The sequence below is a fragment of the Eurosta solidaginis genome, chromosome 2 (genome assembly GCF_040869045.1).
Source record: "Eurosta solidaginis isolate ZX-2024a chromosome 2, ASM4086904v1, whole genome shotgun sequence".
Classification (NCBI taxonomy): domain Eukaryota; kingdom Metazoa; phylum Arthropoda; class Insecta; order Diptera; family Tephritidae; genus Eurosta; species Eurosta solidaginis.
In genome coordinates this window covers 75,501,603-75,512,986 of record NC_090320.1, presented here as the reverse complement: position 1 = coordinate 75,512,986, position 11,384 = coordinate 75,501,603, and the positions used below count along the sequence as shown (strand labels likewise).

Genomic DNA, 11,384 nt, shown 5'->3' with positions numbered 1-11,384 from the left:
CCATGTTGGTGTACAAGAAGGAGACAAAAACTCACACGTGCACGGTTGTTTACATCACATTTTCGCAAGTCCCCTTAAGTTCGTGATAGAAAGTTTGTATGAGGCGCTGATCGTTAGGTTGACATTGCTGACAATCAGATGACAATCAGTATTCTTGTAGGGTTGGGAATTATACTACTTTTTACAGAAATGTGGCAGCACAATAATAAATGAAATTTGATCGCCCGGCAACTGTTTCAAATTTGTCTGTTTGGTATCGGACGATGTGACGTGGAGTAGAAATATTTTATAAACCAGTATATAGAAATAAATTTAAAGATGGCTACGAAACTCATTGAAAACAAATCGAGGGAAACTCTACAAAAAATTGCACTGTGCGTTTTTTTATTTGGCGTTATACTATCGCTTCCATCCTTATGTGAAAGTCACGGTGAACACCCAAGCTTCAAGTACTCAAGGGAAGCAAATGAAAATTTTGATGCCAAAAAGGTATCACCATCAGCGCACGACCACGGAGATCAACACCATTATCATGCGCATGCTCATGGAGACCATCATGAGCATCATCACGCCGATGGCGAACATCTTCATGATCACCATGACACTGGACCCAAGCACAATCAGCAGCAGCGTAATAAAAAAGCTCCACCCCAAGGCAAGTTATTTTACATTTTCTTGAATTATATGTAGTTTAGTAATGTATTTTATTTTAGATATGACAAGTATTTGGTTACACTCCATTGGGTCTACTCTGCTTATTAGCACAGCTCCATTCTTATTGTTGTACACAATTCGATTAGATAATACTGAAGCAATGAGACCGCGTCTTAAAGTGATCCTGGCATTTGCATCTGGCGGTTTATTAGGGGATGCTTTTTTGCATCTTATTCCACATTCTACTCATCCACATACTCACGATGACAATGGCCATCACATACATGCAGAATCACATAGTCATAGTCATGGCGGACATGAACATGGGCATGATATGAGAGTTGGTCTGTGGGTGTTAGGAGGTATTATAGCGTTTCTTGGCGTTGAAAAACTTGTACGATTATTGAAAGGTGGTGATGGTCATGGGCATAGTCATATTCAATCATCTACTAGTGGCGATAAGCCTAAAAAAGTTGAACAAAAAAAAGACAAAAAGCAAGACGTTAAATCAAGTAAAGTCGTAGAAAATGTAAACGAGGTAAAAATAACAGGTTACTTAAATTTGGCTGCAGATTTCGCTCACAATTTTACTGACGGTTTGGCTATTGGCGCTTCCTATCTAGCGGGAAATAGCATTGGTATTGTTACAACAATTACAATTTTATTACACGAAGTTCCTCATGAAATCGGTGACTATGCCATACTTATAAAATCTGGATGCACAAAGCGTCAAGCAATGATATTGCAATTAGTAACGGCATTCGGTGCAGTAGCTGGTACTGCTTTAGCTTTATTAGGAGCTAGTGGCGATGAAGGTTCAACTGCTTGGATCTTGCCATTTACAGCGGGAGGTTTTATATACATTGCTACTGTAAGTGTTTTGCCAGAATTATTAGAGGAATCCACTAAATTAGGTCAATCCATTAAAGAGATTTTAGCCATGCTTGTTGGCGTGGGTTTGATGATTTTTATTGCTAGGCTAGAATAAGAACAATATATTTAAATGTAAAATAGTAAATATTTACTTTGAAAGTTTGTATAATGAAATACTTTATTTTTAGAGTACAAATTAAAGTGTTTTAAAATTCGTATTAATAAAAAACTTTGTATTTTGCAATATATATATCCACAGTAGATGTTTATTAATCAAATATAAATTAAACAGGCTGATTAGATTATACGTTGTTACATTTATTCACCAAAAAAATATTTACATTGACTAAGTGGTTTTTGTACTACTTTACAGGTAACAGTCACTGCGCAAATGTTTTGATCTCGTTAAGACAATATTCGGCCTGCTCAATAGCGTCTAAATTTTTACTATTCTTACCAATACGCCAAGCGAGAGAACAGGCTTCCTTAGCTTTTACTATTAAACCTTCTCTCAAATATATTAATCCCAAATTGGCTTGCAGAATTCCTTCTTGCGTACTATCCTTCAGCTCCTGAACCAATTCCAAAGCAATCATTAAATATTTTTTTGCCAGCTCATATTCGTCTAACTGTGAAAGGTAAGTTTTTTAAAATAAATTATTTAATATTAGTATTGTTTTATTTATATTTCTGTTTTGTAGCTATAAGCTTTTTAACTAGAAACTATGTATATACTATTAGACTAAGTAAATTTTTAACGATCCCGATCAACCTAATTATTAGAAATACAAAAAAAAAAAAATATATAAACGTTTGATCCGACGGTGTTCAGATATACATACACCGCTAAACATGTTACTATCAGTGAATAGGTCAATTAGCGATCAGGATCCCCTCATTTTTGAATGAACTCTTACACATACCGAACACCCAGAATTATTGTCTCGCTTACGATAAGCCACCTGTTGTTGTATTAACGATAAAGATAAACCACCTCATGGTAGCAACCGCCTTTTCTATTGCTCCCAACAACCTACAACAATGACGACGACATGACCACAAATAGGTTCCGAAAAATTGTAAAAATAAGGCGATCTTTGAATATTTTTTGACTATTCCCAAAAAAATTTATGTTTCCCAAAATTTTGGTATATTAATTTATATTTTTCTCGCCCAAGTCGGAAAGTTAAGAAAATTTTACTTGGGCACACCATTATTAGAGACATACTATTCCCTGAATTTTAATATGTAGAAATCTGATCAATATAACAAAGATTCAACAAAGAATTCATGGGGATCGCATGGGTTGTACGTAATTTTTTTTTGGTGAGCCCTTCATACAATATCAAAGTTCGATTTTTAAAACCGAATAAACATTGAGTTGCGATAATTCGAATAATCTCAATAAATCAACTATTCGAATAGTGAAATTCGATTAATAAACGTACAAAAGTCTGAAATCGAATATTTGATTAATCGAGTTCCTGTTGTTGTTGTTGTATTAACGATAAAGACACTCCCCGAAGACCCCAGCAGATTAGGGGGCTTAGAATATACCGGCGGTAGGAATGCCTGTCGTAAGAGCCGACTTAAATAGCAAATTGATTCAAGGGGTTGACAGCGCAATATATAGCTTCTCCAACCCAATTATCAACCTCGCCTACCCGTGGCGAATCCTGTTTCATTAACAGCCGAGGCTGTAGCGACCCCGAACTCGTGCTGGATCTAGGGGGCGGGAGGGCGTTATGGCCTAGAAGGTTTCATGCGACCATACCAAATCGTTCCTGAGATGGTCGGGCTGGTACCTTCATGGTGATTGTTACCGGAACCTACCTGATCTGCATCCGGCAAAGGACCATCAACATCGATAACACTCCTCAAAGCATTCTGGGAGTGTCCTTATCGCTACAACAACAACCACTATCGATGTTGATGCCCTTTGCCGGATGTAGATCCGGCACGTTTCGGTAACAAGCACTATTATGGTACTAGCCACCCCAGCGGGTTAGGGGATCAGAATATACCCGCGGTAGGTATGCCTGTCGTAAGAGGCGACTAAAATACCAGATTCAAAGGGCTGTGTAGCGCAACCTTTTAGGTTGCCAGCGCAATATATAGCTTCTCCAAACCCAATTGTCAACCTCACCTGTCCGCGGCGAATCCTGTTTCACTAACAAACGAGGCTCTGGCGACCCCAAGCTCCTCATGGAACTTGGGGGTAGGGAGGGAGGGAATGGCCTGAAGGTTTAATGTGGCCACATAAATCGTTCCCGAGATGGTCGGGCTAGCACCTTAATGGTGCTGTGGTACCGGAGCGTACCGGATTTGTATCCGGCAAAGGACCATCACATCGATAACACTCCCCAAAGCCTTCGGGGAGCAACCTTATCGCTACAACAACAACAACAACAACAACATGGTACTAGCCCGACCATCTCGTGAACGATTAATGTGTCACATTTAACAATCTAGGCTTTACCTCCCCACCCGACAGGGGTCCCCTCGCATGATGGGGTCGCGGAAGCTTTAAAGCTATAATATCTAGCGTCAAAATGTTTACCTACGTATATGTGAATAAACAAGAAAACGGCGAACTTAAACTAACACAACTTACATTGACACACGCAACACTTAGATTATTTAGTATAGTTACAGCTTCTTCATTGACTCGCCCATAGACTTCAACAAGACAATCGTAAGCCTCCTGAAAAGACTTTTTAGCGTCAGCATACTTTCCCATCTTCATTTGCAACTGGCCGAACCTGATTATGCGAAGAAATATGTAAGTATGGCCAAAAAAATAAAAAATTATAATTACATAAATTTAAAAAAAAAAATTTGCATATCATACCAATTCTTTGTCAGTCCTAATAATTCTTGTATATCTTTATCATTTGGCATTTTTTTCACATGCTCTTCAATGCGTTTTAACGTCCAAGTAAATCCCTGCATTGCTTTATCTAAGTCACCTTGAAGCTGAGCAATATGGGCTAGTTTGGTGCTGATATGCATTACCTGTAAGGGTAATTTTAATAATTTTCATTAATGTGCTAAAAATACAGCTTAATTAAATATGCAACTCGAGGCGATATGTAGATTATTACCTTTGGACTGTCCTCTGTATAACCGTCACTGAACAGTCGGCTCATAACTTCAGCAAAAAGTTTCTCTGCCTTTTTGTACTGTTCTCTTTCCATTGCGAGATTCGCCATGACATCGTAGATATATGTAATGCCTTCTTTGCTTCGTAAATCTTGTGCCATTCGCAACGCCAAGTGCAACATTCGTTCTGCTTTATCGAATTCTTGCCGTTGTATGCATAATACTGATCTCTTTATGGTGGTAATTAGTTTATCTTCTGGCGATTCCTCTTCACTTTGAGATTTGCCGAAAAATCCGAACGAAAAGGCTCCACTAGTTAGAATTCCAATCTCTGCTGGCGCCAAATAGCCGTACCAGTTGTGTTCCTTGTGTTGTCCTTCATTCTCCTTTGATTCAGAGAATCTATCTATTATATTTTTAAATTTAATCGGATTTTCTTCATTGTCAACAGAACGGATTCGAAAATGAAGTCCATTCAATGTTTGTACTTTGTAGTTTTGATGCAATTTTAACAATTGAAAATTTCGAGCCAAAAATTGAGAAATACTAAAAAAACTTGCCGAATTCATATTAAATAATTTAAAAAGTTTTAATCAGCTGTTTTGAATGAGGTTATAAACGTAACAGCTGTGCAGTCAAACAATATATGACAACCCGGTTTACGTATCATTTTTAAAATACACTCCGAAAAATTTTTTCTTTTTTTGCTGTATGTTATAAATAAGGCCGCCGATGATTTGATCGGGGAAGATGTCAAGTTTCGCTTGGCGAGGAAGTCGCAGATTTGCGGTGAAATAGGGGAGCAGAACGACTTCGACTGTCTTTGCTCCTGGCGAAAGGAGTGATATCGGACGATATGACCACGGTTGCCACAGCCTGTATTCATTTGGGACCAAAATTCGTCGGAAAAAAGGACTAAAATTTGTTTTCATTTAGTGGTATACAAACAATTTAATAATCACCAACTTAAAAAGTACAAAACAACACGACGTTACAAACAAAAAGGGCTTCAATTAAAATTGGTGATAATTATTGATGATGATAATTAAATACATTTTATCACATATGGGCATATTTTTCAGTCTTATACACATATGTATGTATGTGTATATATTTAAAAACTTAAGGCATATATGTTTATAATATATTCTGGGCTACATCGAAAAAACGTACAATAAAAACAGTTTTATATAGTTCATTGTATAACTTTTCTAGGACCAGCCTATGTCTTTCACCGAACAAACGTAATGAGGACCTGGGTTTTGCGTACAAAGTTGTTTGGCTAACATTATGTGGTTGATTGAAATAAACTCCAATTTATTGCGTAATTTTGTTTTAATAAGAAACAATTCAAAAAGTTTTCGCTCTGCGGCCGCCGAACTATGTGGCAGACTCAGTAAATCATATACAAAACCAAGCAATTCTTCAAAGCATTTTTCGTTCATACCATTTCTATAAAAGCTTACCTTTTCCCAAAAAGCTAAAACGTCTATATCAGGCTTAAAATCACAATTTAACAGTCTTAAAAGCTTCCATTGTGTAACTATGGTATCTTGATCGCTCTTTATCAAGTACAAAAAGTTATTTATTAACGGTATTATAGAAGTTTCGGTTACTGCTAATACCTTGTTGGGAGTAATTGTACATACAAATTATACATACATATATCACATCTAGAAAAATTAAAGCGTTTTTGCATTTGCTTTAAGAGTTCAATATATATATATATATATATAATCTAAATTTTTTTTTTTACCGCGAGTCGTCGTACATCTGTAAAGTTATTGCTTTCAAGAAATACTTCAGCTTGACTTCCAACAAAAATATTTTATAATTTTTATTTTATCACTTAAATCAGAATTGCGCATTCCGTTCTTGTCTTTTCGCTCGAGTGGACGTGCAGTGTCATCCTCAACTCAACGTCAATTTTCGGGCTTTTTTGCGTTGAGTGGAAAATATAAAATAGGCCTCAAGGTTGGCTACTTTGTTTCCCTCGGGCGTTTTGGCGGTGTTAGGAGATGCAGTGCCTCCCTGACATGGAGTTAGGGTGGTTTTATGCACTCCTAATAGGAATCAGTGACATTAAAAAATGGCGTGGTGCCAATTAAAAACCTAACCTCAAAATTATACATACATACATACATAAACTAACGGAAAACCTGGCGTGACGCCATAAAAATCAAACGGTTTTATATACGAACGGGACTTTTACCCGAATCAGTGAGATTGGAAAAATGGCGTGGTGCCAAGAAAAAACCTAACCTTAATATTATACATACATACGTACATAAACTGATGGGAAAACCTGGCGTGACGCCATCAAAATCAAATGTGTTTTATATACGAACGGAACTTTTACCCATAACGGGATACTGGATTTATCACGAAAAAGGAGGGATAACCTGGCTGTGTTGGAGCACTGCTCCTTGCCATCTATTTCAAACTCAATAAAAAAAAAAAATCAAAATTGTTGAAGCATGCAATAGGGGAGTGTAGTAGTTTTACACAAAACGCCATAAAATTATACCGCTATGCATTTGCTACGTAATGGCAAATACGCAACATAAAAACACGTAGTTTATTTTTTCAATTTTGAATAGCAAATTAACAACCCTCAAAACAAAACAAAATATGCAAAAAAAATTTAATACGAAAAAAAGTTGTTCAGGATCCGTAGCTTTCATTTGAAATAGCGACGTTTCCAACACCAAATACACAAAATTCTGAACATTGTGAATCAAACTAATACCCCAATTACACGGCTCAAGTATCCTTGTGCCAATTACCAATTTGCACAAGGATTTGCCCGGTGTGTGTACTGCTTGCGCTATTTGTGCAGAGAACTGCGCTAAAATCAAAACGATTTTGATATTTACGCATAAGTGTGATATCTTATCTGTCAACTGCCTGATAGGATGTTCAATATGGCTACTTTTTAGTGTTTTGACAGGGTGTTCAATATGGCGGCGCATAGGGCCGGCTATCTCAGCGGGTGATAGAAAGAGATACAGAATGAGACATCAATAGTCAATTACAAATTAGGTGATCCAATGACTTTGGAATTTTGACGTCTATGCAGAAGATATCACACTTAGTTTGATTCACAATGATTCTGAACTCTCTTAATGTTTTTATGTACTATTATGCATGAAGTTGTTCAAGATAAGCTTGAAGTGTGCTTCAATTTGATGGTATAGGAATGTCAGACGAATCCTTTCTGATTGGAACTCTTTATTTAAGGTATATATAATTTTAAGAATATAGGCGAGAATCAGCATATACGCCTTTATTTCGGGATCTGACATTAAATTTGCTAATTGTATTGCGCTAACGCCACTTACTTCGAGACACGCACAATGTACACGACAAAGCGTTCTATGTAAAACCGGCCAATATTTATCGGCTCTGCTGGTGACAGTTACTGAAAATCGATTGCCATTCACAGGGTGTTCAAACAAGCAAATTTTTTATCAGCGTTGTGTATTGTTATGAAAGTAAAAAAATTCAAATCAAAGTACCAAAATCGTGACGACTCGCCCAAAAAGGACCAGCGGACCAAACGGGGTTGCAGCGGACCAAATTTGGTCCAAAAGGACCCAAAGTGTCAACCGTGGATATGACTGACCTACAACGCTTCCCAAGGCAGCCGGTTCTATGTACCGGAGCGACTCGTACTATGTACCCGACTAAGGGCTGCATTTCAGTGTAACCCCATTTGATTTGTTGCGTCCCTCCCACAAATTGTCACCCTGGGGTTACATAGAACCGGCTACCTTGGGAAGCGTTGTAGGTGAGTCATATCGTCCGATATTTCTTCTTTCGCTAGGAGCAAAGAAAATCGAAGCCGTTCTGCTCCGCTATTTCACCGCAAACCTGCGACCTTCTCGCCTAGCGAAACTTGACATCTTCACCGATCAAAACATCGGCGGCCTTATTTACAACATACGCAGGACAAATGTCGGCCATCTTCAATTGGTCAAAGGGAGCGTGCTTTCCTCAATATCATTGAATCCGCTTCGCCTCGTTTTATTCACGCCAGAAGAGTCCCGAAAAACTGGCCATATTTTCCAACGGAGGCCGCAACTCTAGCGAGAGAACGTGACCATATAAGACAGAATGACCCCGGCGACCCCTAAATAAGGGATATAAACCAACGCATCAGATTGCTTGTGGAAGAACACAAGCGGGCGAAATGGGAGGAGCACTTAAAGAATTTTAACCTCTCTGCCGGTGTAGGTAAGCTATAGTTCACTGTAAAGTCCCTATCGAACCCGACTAAGCGATTTGACAAAATTTCCATCGCCTTTGGCGATAAAGTGCTGTCGGATGCGAAAAAATGTGCGAACGCTTTCTACCGACAATAAGTAATGTATTCTACGGACACACAGACGCGCACACACATAAACACATCGCGTTCCCAATTACCATCACCGCCAAAGAGGTTGAAGATGCCATCGTTCATGCTAAACCATCTAACGCACTAGGCCCAGACGGCATAGCCATGCCGATACTTAAAAAACTAGGCAAAGAGGGATTTAATAATCTAGCGCATGTCCTCAACTTGTCCCTGTCCACCTTCGTCATCCCCGAAAAATGGCCAGGGTGGTTCCTCTATTAAATCCCAGGCTTTAATCAGCTAACATTGGAAAATCTTAGCGTCCAATATCTCTCCTATCGCCAGTAGCCAAGACACTTGAAGCCATTCTGCTTCCCTATTTCACTGCAAATTTGCATCTTGCCAATCATCTGCATGGCTTTCGAAAACTCCATAGCACCACCATCGCACTAAATGCCGTTAGCACTCAGTTAAATTATGGAATAAATCAAAAACCCCACCACAGGATAGTACTCGTTGCGCTGGACCTATCAAAAGCTTTTCATATGGTCAACCACGGCACGTTACTGAAAGTCTTGGAAGGGTCCTCCCTTCCTCCAAGACTCCGCAAATTATCTGTCTGGTCGGCAAGCATGAGCTTTGTAATAAAATAAACAGCTATATGCCTGATCTCTCCAGTTTTTCGCTTTATTTACAACATTGACACGATATTGGACATCAACGTCGATGGCATTACGCTACTGACTGTCTTACACCCAACAAGTTTGGGGGTGACGTTCGATCAGGATCTACATTTTGGAGAGCATGCAACCGCAATTGTACCTAAAATCCAGAGCCGTGATAAAATCCTCAAATCTCTTGCCAGCAGCACTTGGAGTAAAGAAAGAGAAACGCTCCACTTACAAAGCAATTGGCCGGCCAATTGCATGCTACGCGTCCCCGATATGGTCGCCAAGCCTAAAGGTTACTCACTGGAAGCAAATACAGGCCTGCCAAAAGACTGCCCTCAGAACCGCTGCGGGCTGTTTTCTTATGTCCCCAGAACACCACCTACACAATGAGACGAGATCACTCCCCATTAGGGAGTGAAATGAAATGCTGAACAAACAGTTTCTGTTGAATACCAAGAAACCTGGGCAAGACATCTGATTGATCAGGTCATGCTAAACCATCTAAAGCAGTGGGCCCAACCGGCATAGCCATGCCGACGCTTAAAAGCCAGTTTTTTCGCCTCGCGAAACCTGGCATTATCACCGACTAAATCCTCCGCGACCTTATTTACAACATGGACGTCCCAAATTTCGACCATTTTGAACATCCACGTCGATGGCACTACGCTACCGACTGTCATACACCCCAAAATCTTGGGTGTGACGTTTGATCAGGATCTACATTTTGGTGAGCACGCAGCCGCAAGTGTTCCGAAAATCCAGAGCCGTAATAAAATCCTCAAATCCCTTGCTGGCAGTACCTGGGGAAAAGAAAAAGAAACGCTCATTACCACATACGAAGCAATTGGCCAGCCGATTGCATGCTACGCGTCCCCTATATGGTCGTCAAGCCCAAAAACTACCCACTGGAAGAAGCTACAGGCCTGCCAAAATACTGCTCTCAGAATCGCCACAGGCTGTCTTCTTATGTCCCCAGAACACCATCTACATAATGAGGCGAGAATACTCCCCATCAGGGAGAGAAATGAGATGCCAACCAAACAGTTCCTGTTGAATACCCAGATACCTGGGCATCCCAACAGACATCTGATTGATGAGCCGCCTAGGGACTTAAGGAGTCATCTCCGTAAGAATTTTGAGTAATAACGGCACCTGAGAACTCAGCCGTGAGAAGCAAAAAACACAAGCAGGTCCTTGGTGAACTCCACAAGCAGGCGTCGGACCTTTATGCCAGGAAATGATCGGTGAATCCGGTACTCAAAGAACAGTACCCAAAACTTGCGGAAGAGGAACCCATACTCCCCAGGGAAACGCGAGTCACTCTAGCTCAACTTCGTGCTGGATACTGTAACAGGTTAAACTCGTACCTATCCAGAATAAACCCCGACATACAAAATGTATGCCCCGCTTGCAATGTGTCCCCTCATGACACCAACCATCTCTTTAATTGTAATGTGGAACCAACGCATCTAACACCTATTTCATTATGGTTCACCCCTGTTGAAACAGCAAGTTTCCTTGGACTCCCGTTAGAGGATATTGATGACAATTTGTGATCGGTCGCAGCTGTTAAGTGGGGCGAAGCACTGCTACAACAACAACAACAATATTAAGCCGCACCTTCCAGGGGTTTAAGAGGTCATCTCTATAATCATTATGAGGAAATTGGGCACCTGAGAACACAGCCATATGAAGCAAAAAAGCACAAGCAGGTCCTCAGCGATATCCACAAACAGGCGTCGGACCTC

The 11,384-nt window shown here is 39.8% G+C and overlaps 2 protein-coding genes across 2 annotated transcripts; one reads left to right on the top strand and one right to left on the bottom strand.

Annotated features, from left to right (window-relative positions):
- Positions 1 to 233: 233 nt before the first annotated feature.
- Positions 234 to 1,775, top strand: Catsup (Catecholamines up). The gene is made up of 2 exons (XM_067765768.1): positions 234 to 655; positions 714 to 1,775. Exons 1-2 carry the CDS (start codon positions 319 to 321, stop codon positions 1,640 to 1,642), a joined length of 1,266 nt encoding a protein of 421 aa, XP_067621869.1. The 5' UTR covers positions 234 to 318; the 3' UTR covers positions 1,643 to 1,775.
- A 49-nt stretch (positions 1,776 to 1,824) lies between these two features.
- On the bottom strand, positions 1,825 to 5,444 carry Ttc19 (tetratricopeptide repeat domain 19). Its single transcript, XM_067765769.1, has 4 exons — positions 4,632 to 5,444; positions 4,379 to 4,542; positions 4,142 to 4,289; positions 1,825 to 2,156 (listed from the first exon to the last, which is right to left on the bottom strand). Exons 1-4 carry the CDS (start codon positions 5,196 to 5,198, stop codon positions 1,908 to 1,910), a joined length of 1,128 nt encoding a protein of 375 aa, XP_067621870.1. The 5' UTR covers positions 5,199 to 5,444; the 3' UTR covers positions 1,825 to 1,907.
- Between the last annotated feature and the right edge of the window lie 5,940 nt (positions 5,445 to 11,384).

What these genes read in the sequence shown, in the direction of transcription:
- Catsup (XM_067765768.1), top strand. Translation starts at nt 319, where the DNA reads ATGGCTACGAAACTCATTGAAAACAAATCGAGGGAAACTCTACAAAAA. An exon ending in TAAAAAAGCTCCACCCCAAG is followed by an intron (nt 656 to 713) that starts GCAAGTTATTTT and finishes ATTTTATTTTAG; the next exon opens with ATATGACAAGTATTTGGTTA.
- Ttc19 (XM_067765769.1), bottom strand. Translation starts at nt 5,198, where the DNA reads ATGAATTCGGCAAGTTTTTTTAGTATTTCTCAATTTTTGGCTCGAAAT. An exon ending in ATACAGAGGACAGTCCAAAG is followed by an intron (nt 4,543 to 4,631) that starts GTAATAATCTAC and finishes TTACCCTTACAG; the next exon opens with GTAATGCATATCAGCACCAA. An exon ending in TAAGTGTTGCGTGTGTCAAT is followed by an intron (nt 2,157 to 4,141) that starts GTAAGTTGTGTT and finishes TACCTTTCACAG; the next exon opens with TTAGACGAATATGAGCTGGC.